The 13648-nt window shown below is 44.2% G+C and overlaps 1 protein-coding gene across 4 annotated transcripts in view; it reads left to right on the forward strand.

The window, feature by feature from the left end:
• Positions 1-13648, forward strand: part of LRRFIP2 (leucine rich repeat (in FLII) interacting protein 2) — an 81521-nt gene that overhangs the window by 63236 nt on the left and 4637 nt on the right. For 2 of the 4 annotated variants that reach the window (XM_006890601.1, XM_006890602.1), the window contains 3 exons: positions 443-535; positions 10052-10184; positions 11673-11722. In XM_006890601.1, coding sequence (XP_006890663.1) covers positions 443-535; positions 10052-10184; positions 11673-11722 — 276 coding nt within the window. Of the gene's footprint in view, positions 1-442; positions 536-2845; positions 2939-9680; positions 9783-10051; positions 10185-11672; positions 11723-13648 lie in introns of all 4 variants that reach the window. The other 2 variants (XM_006890599.1, XM_006890600.1) reach the window with 2 other exon arrangements.

Raw genomic sequence — 13648 nt, forward strand, 5'->3', positions numbered from 1 at the left:
CATCGGATGCATGAATGGGCCTGCTTCCTTCTACGTCGTAATTTATTTTTCCAAGGTGTGTTGCCAAGTTTTGGGATTTTCACAAGTGTTGAAATCGCTGTACCTGTAAAATCACATGTGTTCTGTGTCTAAGTGTATACAGACATATATGGGAGCCCTGGTGGCCTGGTGGGTTAAGTGTTGGGTACTGCCTGAAAGATCAGCAGTTTGAATTCACCAGCTGCTCCCGAGGAGAAAGATGTGGCCTCACCGTCCGTAAAGACTGCAGCCTTGAAACCCAACAGGGCCGTTCTCCTGGGCCGCATAGATCTGCTGTGAGTTAGAATCACCTCAGTGCCAGTCAGTTGGGTTTGGGTTTTGTTTACACACACACACGCACACAAACACATACACACTGTTTCCTGATCTGTGACCTGTGCAAACTGTTATTTGTTTACGACAGGAATTAGAAAGGCAGAAACACAAGTGCAGCGTGCTCCAGCATAAGATGGATGAACTTAAAGAAGGTATTCGGCAAAGAGACGAACTTATCGAGGTATGTGGATGAACTATAGAAATACTCTATTCTAAAAAAAAAAAATCCGATATTGTATAAGAAAAGGGCCTATTGTATTGTTAGAGAAAAAGCCTAACATGTCAATGAGTTCGTTCGTGTCTTTATATTTTGCTGCATCCCAAAATTTCAGAAAAGGAAGACTAAAATGTGGCATTGTGAACCCTAATAAGGCCTTTTAAAACCGGAAGTTTTTGTAAATGCCTTGGATTTCTAGATACTGCCTCTCCTGTGAGAACTTGCAAAGTAGGCTAATAGGAGAATTCTTATGCGGCATCCTTTGAACCTACAAAATCCTATCTATAGGGACTTGAGTCCAGAGGAATGAGAACTTAAGTTCACTCAGGTGGAGGTATTTCCAAAATGGATAAATTTGTTGAAAAATAACACCTCGAGGCGCTTTGTATTGGGAAAGGCCAAGGGCAGCTGGGACTGAGGTTCCTGTTGGTTATTGCGCTGAGTGTTGCAGTGCAAGCAGCATCCTGGGAATGGACATGGCCGTAGTCCACCAAAAAACATTTGCTGCCCGTTTACGTGTATTACCTTTAACACCTCCCTGCTTTATCTCTTGAGATTTGCACTTTTTATAAATACAGAGCGAAGCATTGAGGAGAGCTTGCCCGCTCTCCTGGGATGGTATCAGACCGTGGCGTCTAGTGACGTGGTGGTGACAGCTGGCCAGTCAGCGTTAGATGATCCGTGGGGAGAGGCCCACTCCTGAGCCACCACGCTCACAGCCTCTCCGACCTCCGTGCCTTGCCTTCTCCCCATTTCTCTTTTCTTCTTTCCCCAAAGACCAGCGTCATCGCCTCAAGTATCTTCTTATGAATTACTTAGAAAAAACAAACCAGAAAAGAATTCTCTTCATAGAGAAAAAAAATTATTCTGTCTCTTTGTGAATTGGTATTATTTCAGGTCATTTTTAAGGATAATTGAATTGACCATTGACTGTTGGAAGTAGGTGGAAACTTGTGAATCCTAAAAGTAGATACTGTAGATCTAAGTGTAGATACACTGTGTGCACCTATCTGATTCCAAGTGAATGTAGTTGCTTCTGGTAGATAGAAAAATATGTGGCAGGAAGCATGGTATCCAAATCCCTTCTCTGCTGTTATTTAAAAATAAAGTCCCTTTGTAATTTTGTTATGTTAAATATGTCAAGTATTTATATGTTTTTTTAAAATTAAAATATATACTTCCCTTTTTAGAATTTAGAAAAAGCAGTAAAACTCCCTTGAAGCAGCTTCTCAAAGACATTAAGATTGGTTAAATGTTCTTAATAGTTGGATTTAAGAGAAATAGTAGTGCTTGATTCTACAATTATCTATCTTTGTGATTCTCTAAAAATCTTGAGTGCTAGGTATATCAACTTTAGAAAGTTACTGCTATTTAAATTTTTAGATTTAAGCATCTTTCTAATGTTAGTACTCGTGTCTGTGTATCACTGAAAGACCTTGAATATGGCAAATAATGTGGTTTAGTCTTTAGAATCAAGACTCATTTAAATGGTAAACTTGATTGGAAAAACAGATGAGTAGGGAAAGCAAGAATTGATAATTTACCAATAACACAGAAGAAGAAAACCTCTCGAGTATTGCTATTGTTAAGTACCATGGGCCAATTTTTACTCCAGAAACCCTGCGTGACAGACAGACTGTACCACCCCCTGGAGTTTCTTCGTCGATGATCTTGGAATAGATTGAAAAGTCTTTCACATCAGTACCTAATCAGAAGAGTTCTTTGGGATTGCAAGACTGGGGTTTTTCTGAAAACCAGTGTGACAGCTTGGATGACAGTCTTGCTGTCCTAGAGCATGTGACTAGAAATTTGAAATGATTAAGCAAAGATTTTTTTAGCCTACTTGTATAACTAAAACTACTGTTCTTCTCTGATAAGAAATCACTTGTTCATAAGCAAACCTAAATTTCCTTCTTCAGAAATAGAAGTTGTTCCATATTTGGGAAAAAGAGGACAGGGGGGAAAAAAGGCAGTTATCAAAGGAAGCGCAGGCTTAGAGAGTTGTGAGACTGCAGACGGCCTGGCTGACTTACTGCCACTTAGCTGTGGTTGGAACCGTGGGCCCCTGTTCCCTTACTTCCTTTTGTAGGGACAAACCAATGACAGTCCTGTCGCCAGCGTTCTGGGTGTCATCTTTGCTTTTTAGCAAGTGAAGTTTGCCTCTCCTGTTCATCGTAGACTTGTTCCTTTTATTAAACTTTTTGTTCTGTTTGCTTCCTTCTAGCCCCCCTTTCCCCTTTCTGCTCTTTATTTTCTTCCCCTCTTCCTCTGCAGGAGAAGCAGCGCATGCAGCAGAAAATAGATGCCGTAACTAAAGAGGTGTTTGACCTCCAGGAGACACTTCTTTGGAAAGATAAAAAAATTGGGGTATGAGATAAAATTGGCTCTGGTGAGGAATAGACCAATGGAATTTAACGTAGAGATGCCCAAAGGCTGCCAGCGTTGGGAGTATTTTGACAGTAGGAGGTATGAAGAGTAGTGAGCAGGGCTGACATGGAGGGAGACTTATCTATAGGGCCGGGGTGGACCAGACATACCTGATAGTACACCTGGAAACAGCCCTCCTTCCCACCCTGCTCTGGGCTTGTAAAACCTACAAACAGGATATTTATAAGGAAGTTGCTCTTCATTCCTCTAGGAGTTTGATCCAGAAGCATCCACAGGCATTTCATTCAAATCTTCTTACATTACAGGAATTTAGATAAGAAGCTAAGATATTTTGATGGGAAAGGGAACTTGGGTAAAGGAGAAATTATTAGCATCTCATCAGTCCTTGGTGAATAAAATAGGAAAAGATTAAAATCAGTTCAATTACAGAAGTGGCTAGGAATGTAAGATTTGCCAGGGCTGCCAAAATGTGACTCCATCTCTAATTATAATCCCAGAATTCCCCAAAGAGGGCCCAGACAAGAGAAGTCTTCATGGCCTTTCGGTACCCTGCAGGTGAACCCTCCAAGTACACAGGAAGCTGAAACGTACAGACCAAGTGGCACAACAGCCTATGTTCTAACAGGATCTCTGTTGTGGAGTAGAGGAAGCTCAAAGGCTGGTTATTCGAGGCTTCTCAGGAAGGAGCGTACTGCTGAAGTTAGGTGGAGTAGGAAGAAGTTGGCAAAGGTATCTTAAGAGCACCTGGGATTTTCGTGAAGCCCCCTGGATATACCCTCCATTGTTAGGGATATGCTCAAGTCCAAGATGGAGTCAGCAATGTTCAGTCCTTTACCCATTCCGAAAGATCTGACCTTCTCATTAATAAACATGTTGTTGTTGTTGTTGTTGTTGTTGTTAAGTGCCGTCAGGTCACCTGGGACTCATAGCAACTTTATGCACAACAGCTCTTAACCCTGTCCTAAGTCAATCTTATTGTCTCTGACACACTTAACCCCATTACTCCAGACTCTGTAAGTCTATCTCCTCCAGAGTCTTCCTGTCTTGGGCTGTCCCTTAATCCTTCCAAGCATGTCCTTCTCCAAAGACTGGTCCCTCCTGGTACTGGAGGGAAATAATGATTTCTAAAGAGTTGTGTAGACCAAAACTTTCAAGACATGTAAAGCTTCCTTTTAGAGTTTGTGAAACAGAAATAATGAGTTTCCAAAAAGGACTGGAAAGCATTCTGTCGTGGCCAACACAGCGAAGCAGGGATGAAGTGAAATTTGCAAAATGTGTCTGGAATGATGATGACCAGAATGAGGACGATATACAGTGAAGGCCCTCAACTGGGCAGCCTGGAAGAGGAAGTAGGCCCTTTCAGGAATGTGTGGCAGGAGGTGTATGCCACGGCTGTGGAGGGCATTCACAGCAGGATCAAGTGCCATCTCTGCACAGTGCACCCCTTGTTCAGAGTTCACCATGTGAGACACTCGGTAGCTGTGCAGTGCGTACACGCTGCCCTTTTTTCCTAAGGGGAAGATTGTTTCTTGTCATCAGGACGTCAGCCTGTCGTTTCCCCGTTCCCCGCCCCCACATCTTGCACAGTCTGTCCCCTCCCTTTTTCACTTCATTGGCCTCCGTTGAACTGGGAAACTCTGATCAAAGCCCTGTTCTAAAATTCATGCAAAGCCAGAAAAATAATCTGACCCTGGTTTTAACCTCTAGCTATTGAGGGATGGTTATGAACTAATTTCATTTAAATTTTTACATGGAGAAATTAAGGTGAGATATGAAAAATACATTGTGACCCAAAGTCTGCAGTGTGTGAAGATTATTTAAATCTGATAGATACCTGGAATAGGCCTTCCTTTAGGCCTTATGCATCATTCTCTTGTGTAAAGATACACAGATCCATCATTTCAGATTTATAAAACAAGGCTCCAGGAGTTGACGGCATACCAGTTGACATTTCAGCAGACAGACACTGCCCTGGATGTGCTCACTAAGTTGTGCCAAGAAATCTGGAGAACAACCAGCTGGCCCACTGACTGGAAAAGATCGATATTTGTTCCCATTCCAAAGAAAGGTGACCCAACAGAGTGCGGAAATTATCAAACAATATCATTAATATCACATGCAAGCAAGAGTCTGCTGAAAATTATCCAAAAACGTTTGGAACAATATGTCAGCAGAGAACTGCCAGATGTGCAGGGTGGCTTTAGAAGATGTCGTGGTACTAGGGATATTATAGCTAATGTTAGATGATCTTGGCAGAAAGCAAAGAATACCAGAAGAAGGTCTATCTATGCTTCATTGACTATGCAAAGGCTTTTGACTGTGTGGATCACAACAAGCTGTGGCTGACTCTGAGAAGAATGGTAATCCCAGAACATTTGATTGTGCTAATGCGAAACCTGTACTTGGACCAAAAGGCAGTCATCAGAACAGAGCAAGGAGACACTACATGGTTCAAAATCAAGAAGGGGGTCCGTCAGTTCTATATTCTGTCTCCATACCTTTTCAATCTGCATGCAGAACAGATCATCCGAGATGCTGGGCTGTACGAAGAGGAATGTGGCATCAGGGTTGTTGGAAGAATCAACAACCTGCATTATGCAGATGACACAACCCTGCTTACTGAAACTGAGGAGGACCTGAAGCGCTTGCTGCAGAAGGTCAAGGACTGCAGCCTCCTATATGGATTGAAGCTCAACATCAAGAGAACAAAGATTCTCATCAGTATGGATGGTGAAGAGATTGAGATAGTTAAGAGTTTTAGTTTGCTTGGCTCCACAACCAACACTCTTGGTAACAGCAGCCAGGAAATCAAGAGACGAATTGCATTGGGAAAGTCAGCTGTGAGGGACCTCTCAAGAGTACTGAAGAGCAACGACATCAGGCTGGAGACTAAGGTACGCCTGATCTGGGCTATAGTTTTTGCAATTATGTTCTATGCATCAGAGAGTTGGACAGTGACTAGGGATGATAGAGAATTGATGCCTTTGAGCTGTGGTGCTGGAGAAGAGTGTTGACTATACCATGGACTGCTAGGAGAACAAACAGGTTTGTCCTGGAAAAGGTGAAGCCAGAATGCTCCTTGGAGTCAAGGATTCCGAAGCTTCGTCTGACATACTTTGGGCATGTTGCAAGGAGGGACTGGTCCTTGGAGAGGGACATCATGTTTGGCAGTGGAGGGGTGGCGAAGGAGAGGAAGACCTTTTATGAGACGGCTCAATTCTGTGACTGGAGGGGTGCGAATAAGTACGTTTGAGATGGCTAGTCTGACACAGGATAGAACAACGTTTAGAGCTCTTGTACATAGGGGCACTATGAGTTGCAAGCGACTCGATGGTGCATAACAACAACAGTCTTAGTATTTTGAACTGATTATCTTAAACTAGCCTTAGGAAACTATGAAGTTTTTAGTTCAATAAAATAGCCTTCCCCATCCCCACCCCCTTTCTACTGAAAAACTTCTACAGGTCAAGATACAATTTGTTTATGTTTATGCTTTTCTTGGCACTTCCTGAATGAGTGACTGGATGTCTCCATTCTGTATTGTATCACATAATGTGCTCCCTTGACTTGACTTTGTATTTTGAGAAAATCAGCAGAGAAATCATGTATACTATCTACTCATTCTGTGAAATAGACTATCTTGCAAAAAAGCAAAACAAAACTCATGTAGTACAAGGTCTCAGATAGGATGTTGTCACTGAAACAGCTCCAAGATAGGACAGGACCATTAACACAGGGGCCCTCTGTTAGCCACGTATACTACGTCCCATCGCCCGCCCCAAGCTCCTGGAAGCCTCTGATCAGTCATTTTAAGAATGTTAGGTAATTGGAATCTTACTGATCATATATACTTTTGAGATTCACTTATTTTTTTACTCTGCAAAATTCCCTTGAGAGTCATCTAAGTTCATTGGTTTGTCCCTCCCTTGACTTTTAAAGGACACATCCAGTATGGCCAGTGACTACCCGATGGGTCTCTGATCTCATTTACCAGATTTAAACTTAGTAAGCGAGAGAAGGAAGCTGTCTGTTGTCCCAGGCAGAAGTTATATTCTGTAGTTCTTCACTGAGTCTAGTGTATTCTGTTCCAATCCTGAGGGGCCATGTGTAGAAGAGATACGTACGAAGGTCCAAAGGACTTGCATATGTGTAGCCCAGCATATGACTCCCTCCCAGTCTGACTAAAGGTATTTGCGCCCTGGGTCACTGTGTGGCAACAGACTTGTGGCCAGCAAGTGCCTTTGCAGTTAGGTTTGAGGAAATGAGTTAGATTTCCACAAGCATGTACTTTTATCCAAAAAAAGAGCTTTACTCAAACCAATATAAAATTTAAAAAAAGAGAGAGAGGGAGAGAATACGAGCATTACTGTAGAAGCGGTTGTTGCTCCAAACACAAGGTGGTAGTTATCTGGTCTGGTAATACAAAAGGTTTCAGATCCGGCGTGAATATATTTGATCCAATTATGAGGTATTTCTGTAACCTCCATACTTTGTGGTAAAGCGGGTGAGTTTAAAGGATGTCTTTTATATCCCTGTCTGTAATTATGGGAAGATAAAAAAGGCCAAAAGTAAAAATAAAACCAAGTATTGTTAGGCGTGGATGAGGAACAAATGACATGTAGCAGCATCTGCTGGAATTCTTGATTTGAAATTGGTCTGTTCCTAAGAGGTCTGTTCTATTCAGTGGTGGTGTTTATATAAAGCATGTTGTGACAATAATCATTTGCCCAGTTACGTGTGGTGGTGCACAGCCTAACGATGCATGCAGATACCAGGAGCCAAAAATACCTGACCTCACAGAGAATGAAGTGACTTGTCAGCAGATGGGAAAGTATGGTGTGTGCTTTGTGCTGCTAGTGCTTCGTTTGTCCCTCCTGGAGGAAAGTGTTAACACTGGCTTGAAGTGTTACAATTAATGCCTTACGTGAGTAGACACGTAATTCTTAAAGGCACACTGAAGACACATAGACTGTGAATAAAAATTGTCAAAAGGAAGTTAGATATTTACATAGCAGTTTGTGAATGGTTAGGAGAAATGCTTGGATGCTAACACAAAGATGAGTGTTCTCAACCCACCAGCAATTCTGTGGGAGGAGAGATGTGGTAGTCTCCTCCTGGAAAGAGTCCATCCAAGGAACTGTGGGGCAGCTTCACCCCATCCAGTAGGGTCACTGTCAGCTCGAGCCCGCTTGACGCACACACAGCGAGAGTAGGGCTTGCCCCACAGAACTTCTCCAGCACCGTCCGGGGTGACAGTGCAGTACTGTTGTGGTCCTGACTGGGCCGTGATATCATAGGGAGGGTGTACAAGGGCTTTAGAACAACAAAACCCAAAACTGGACTCAGCTTTGTGTGTCTTTGCCACTTCACTTTGTGCCTTGTGGGCCAAAACTAAGAAATTGTATGTATATAACATACAGGGAAAACAGATATATTGAGCATTATATATACATACATACATACATACATACATACATACATACATATATATATATATATGCACACACACACACACACATATAGATATGTTAGTATATATAAAAACAATACCTGCCATTTAATTGGCATTACATAATAATTGTCATCTTTTATTTATTCCCAGCATGATAACATAATGGGACCGCAATGATGTAAAAATTGCACAGCGCCTCAGGCATTTGTAACTAAGCATTTGGCCCACGTCTGAACTCAGGTGGCTCTTTTCATGTAACTCCCTGCATTAGGGAGCACGCTCACAGAAAACATTCCACAGACAGACAGCAGCGCAGAGACAGGCTTGTCGCCAAGCCTGGGTGTCGGCCTGCTGCAGACACTGCTGCCGTGGGCCTCTTCCCTTACAGTCATGGGTTTGATTCGTCAGACTGTTGACCAGACTGTGTTCCAGGTTCTGCACTCTTCTCCGCTCTAACGGTTGTAAGCGTTGGAGGATTAACAGTGAAAACACCAGCTTGCTCTTTGAGACTTGAAGGCAGGTGGGCAGAGCGTGTGCCGAGGTCCGAGTCCAGAGCCCTGTTGGGGGCCCGCACGTTGGCTTTCACTTTTGGTTTTTTCACATTTTAAACATATATCAGAAAACAGAATGAGTTCTATCTTAACTAACCATGAGCTAATACTTGAGAGTCCTTTTAGCAATTAGGTATTTTGTATTCAGTGTTCGAGGGAAGTATTTGAGGAATATTTTACTTGGAGAACAGTCACTCCAGCTGATATGTAACTAAAATGCCTTATGCATACTTCTAGAACCATTTTTTTTTCTTTTTCAGACTAGTATATTCTTGAATTAGACATTTTAGTTTAAAAAAAAATATGGGTTTTTTGTCTTGGGTTGGTTTTTTTTCCCTTTGGTCAAACGAAAATATACTGAGGTCAGTAAGGGAAACTTACATATTGCTACTGTTTTCATCTTCCATTTCCTGCTTTCTTTTTTTCTCCATAGACTAAAAAAAAAACAACCAAAAACCCAAACCCCTCCCTGCCTAACGTAATGAGCACATTCTGCTGGGTTTGTGCATGAGAACCAGTGTGTATGAGGAGAGGTCTCCTGGAGACCCCTCGCTGTGTTAACTCCTCATCTCTGTCCACATCTAACCCCCTGTATCTGAGCACCTGACCGCTTCCTTGCTTTGAGGCCACTGTATTTGTTTGAATGAGGTCCTTACTCTGCTGCCTTTCACTTGCTCTTTTTCTGCCGTTCTTCCTCTGCTACCCTGCCTAAAACCAGGCCCTAGAGAAACAGAAAGACCACTTTGCCCGCCTTAGCTCTGAGCGAGCTACCCTGAGAGAGGAACCGGCTGAGCCGAAGGGGACAGTGGAGACAGGAGAGGTATGTCAGCTCCAGGCATGACCCTCCGGGCCTCTCAGTACGCCCTCTCCTCCTTCCTGTCATCCTCTGACTTCACGTAGCCTGCATCGACACAGCACTGTTCATTCCCTTAATCCACGCTTGGTACATTTAAGTCATCTCTTCTGCAGAGTTGTGTTCCGTGTAACTGATTTCCGTCAGGTGGCACACTGTCTTGTTGCCCGGGCACCTGACAGCACACTGTGTCCACGCGGGCTGTTTTGTGTGACGCTGGTTTCTTCCTCCCGCAGAAACATGGCTTAGTTATAATCCCCGACGGCACTCCCAACGGTGACGTGAATCACGAAGCAGCGGCTGGAGCCATCACCGTAGTGTCTCAGGAGGCTGCCCAGGTCCTGGAATCGGCAGGAGAGGGGCCGCTGGGTAAGCTCTGCTGCTGGGTTGGCCGGGGTCACGTGGCCCTGTTGGGCTTCCGTGGAGTCAGTTTCTCCCTTGGCAAACAGAGCAACACAGGGGCTCTCTGAACCATATCTAGATCTTTAACAGGAAGAAATCAACCTTCATTTTCTTCATTCATTCTCCGTCTTGGGATGCCAGCTGCCTCAGGGTCGTATAAGGTGGTACACGTAACTAAAGGTCCCTGGGTGGAAGCCCTTGGGGGTATGTGTGTGGCCTTTTCACTTAAGTAGAAACCTCTGAATAGAGTCCAGCACCCTCCTTGGAAAGCAGTGGCCTGGTGGGAGCTTCCCAAGAACATTCCAAGCTTATTTTTCCCAGGGCATCTGGTACTTATCGTATAGTAGGTAGCTTTTTGCCATCACATCAGAGGGATGTGAATTCCAGAATAAGGCTTCTGAGCCTCTCAAGTTGGATCTTCGAAAGTTGAACCTTTTGAGACTCTTTAAAAAACATAGAGCTGTCCATCCATTGCCTCCACTGAGGGGGTGACTGCAGAGAACAAAAAATCACACAGGTGCTGTATCACCAGCCTGTTTTTATTTACTCAGTGATAACTTTTTTCTTTTCTCATCTTGTTTTAATATACAAGTTGGTTTCCTAGAGCAGTGATATATAACGTTAGAGACAGGCTGGAAAATGAACTGCAAAGTCATTAATGCAGAAACCAAAAGTGGGATCCACAGGGTGGAATGAGGCCGTTGGCAGTCCTGAGGGTTTCCTCCACAAGCTTGGAAGAGCTCAGGGAACCAGAACTTGTGTTTGACCCTGACCCTGGTGGCTTGGAGGCGGTGGCTGCACAGTGTGAGCCACTTCCTCTCCCTAGGCTCGGCTGTCTCCACAGCTGGAGCCGCGTCTTCACGGCACTGGGTTAGAGCAGCCCTCACCGCAGTGCAGGTGTGAGCCCTGGGGGTCCTGTCATCAAGCTTCAGATGAGGCCCTGGCTGTTGTCAGCTTGTTCGCCCCCTCGCCTCCCCGCTTGAGGGACTGAAATGCTGCTTTGAGCATTGTGTTCCTATATTTCCCCTCCTCGTCCCTTTTACACTTTCACCCTCATCTTCGTTCCCATATTTTCTTTTCTCGTGCCAAGGCCTTAAGCCTGTTGGGAACACCTTTGAACTTGAGTTCACTGTTTATTGGTGAAATTGTGCACATTTTACATCAAGGAAATGGTGGCCTCCTTTGTACTACAGTTTATCTTTTGAGTGGAAAATCACTGCTTTTGATTTGGGGTGCAGATGTTCTATTTGACGCCCTAATAAATACCAGTGATGATGTAATTTTTAGTAACATTTTGAGAAATTAAGTACTTTTCATAACATGCTTCAAGTTTTCGTTTCCTTTGATACTCATCACTGTAATCTAATTTGCTAAATAGTCTTTACTGTTAACCAAGTATTTGGAGAATTATTTATACGGCATCACTATAACTTTATCATCTTTTGTTTCTTTTAGATGTTAGGCTACGAAAACTGGCTGGAGAAAAGGAAGAGCTCCTATCCCAGGTAAACACACTCTCTTCCTTGGAAGGTCATAGTAGTAACTGGGGCAGCTCGAGGGTGAACTGTTAGCCGTTTACACTGTCCACTAGAAAGTGAGGTGCTCATTTCAAACACGAGTCATCAAATGAAATGAAATTTATCTGGCTCAGTAAACAGAAGACTAGTTCACCTTTTGCCTCTTTGTTGTTTCCTGTTGTTTTAGGAAGCTTATGGACAACTTAGTTGAAGGGACCAAATGGTGTGGACAGACTGTTCGGAGGACAACTGTCCCCCGGCCTGTCTCCTTCACTCTCCCCCACCGACCGCTTCTATTCAGCCTTTTCCGCTTATCCTTCTGGTGTGTGCTGCCTTTGTGTATTTCCACGGACACGCTCGGCTGCTGCTTCTTGCCTGTCCTGTTGGAGATATTCTCTCACGATGTCCCTCTGTACTAGGGGAGGGCTTCACCATCTCTGATGCTCTGACCATGTCCCTCTGTACTAGGGGAGGGCTTCACCATCTTTGATGCCCTGACCCTGGGGCCCACGTGCTGGTCCTGCCCTCACGTCCCCGGGGCTCCGTCAGCACTGCTCAGAGTGGAGACACACAGCCTTCCAGAGAGGCTTTGCATTTCCTTCATGAGTCAGTGTTTCTCTTGAAGCTAATATTGTGACCTCTGCTCTCATTTGCTTGGTTCTCCACGTTCTTCTCCTCACTCATTTAGCGGCAGCCTCCCCTCTGGTTAGTTCAAGTCCTCTCCTGGGGTTTGCAGGTGCTGGGCGCCCCTTCCCGCTCTGTGTCTGTAAGTCGCCGAGGGTTCACAATCTGCACCAGTCGTTCGCTTCCTCCGTGGAGACACGGTTCTGTTTACCATCGTGGGGCCTCGTCCTGCAGTGGGGGTTGCCTCTCTTCCCAGAGTCTCATGCCTTCTTCCTTGGCATAGTTTGTCATTTTGATCCATCCTCAGTTACTTTCTGAGATAAGAGGTATAAATTAATAATTTTTTTACCCCTACCTGATTAATCTTTTGGGTACATAAGGAATTCTGGTTGGCAGTCATTTACCTTCATATTTTTAAGAAAATGCTTCATTGTCCAACCTGTTTTGAATTCTGACAGCCAAATTTTTATTTCTGAACGCTTTTAATTGTTTTGTTGCTAATTTTTCTCCCTTGCTATTTTTCTAGCTTAATCTCTTTCTGGACTTTAAGCCATTCAGTATTTGACGTATACCTTTCTCGGTGCTTGTCAGGGAGCTCTGGTGGCCTAACGGGGAAGGAGCAGCCCTGCCAGCCCAAAGGCAGGTGGTTCAAATCCACAGCTATTCTCTGGGAGAAAGATGAGCAATCGCCCCCGCCCCCCCCGACTTACATCCTCTGAGAACCTCCTGGAGGGTCAGTTATGAGCTGCTCCCAACTTGATGGCAATGACTTTGCGTTTTGAGGGTTTTTTTAAGGCACTTGGGACTGAGCAATAAATAAATAAATAAATGAGGGGTGGGCAGGAGATTGCTGACCTCTCAGACCTTCCATAGTGAGAGGAGACCGTATAAAAAGCAGTGAATGTTGTTACCACCAAGCTACATAGTGTAGTAGGTTTGTGTGAGTGCCTTGGCTGTATGTTTCTCCAGCCACATGCTGCTGCATTGGTGCAAACAGGGAACAGAAAGGTTTTATCAGACAAGGGTGGAAAGAGTGTGTGAGAGAGAGGACTGTACGTTGACTTTTCACCTTAAATGGTAGAAAGAATTCATAGGACATCCAGGAAGCAACAGTGCACAGTGCAAAAGAGGCGGTGGGATCAATGGAATGGAGGGGCCATCTACACTGAAGGATTGTTGCCATTGGGGTCCAAAGTGAACAAGCGGAAGAGATCAGGGATTGTGGGTGGGACCTATGAGACCAGAATTACAGAGGAGTTGCCATTACCCAGTGAGAGCTAGTGTGAGTGC

This window comes from Elephantulus edwardii, unplaced genomic scaffold (genome assembly GCF_000299155.1).
Source record: "Elephantulus edwardii isolate Elephantulus edwardi_28Jun2011 unplaced genomic scaffold, EleEdw1.0 scaffold00091, whole genome shotgun sequence".
NCBI classification, from domain to species: Eukaryota; Metazoa; Chordata; class Mammalia; order Macroscelidea; family Macroscelididae; genus Elephantulus; species Elephantulus edwardii.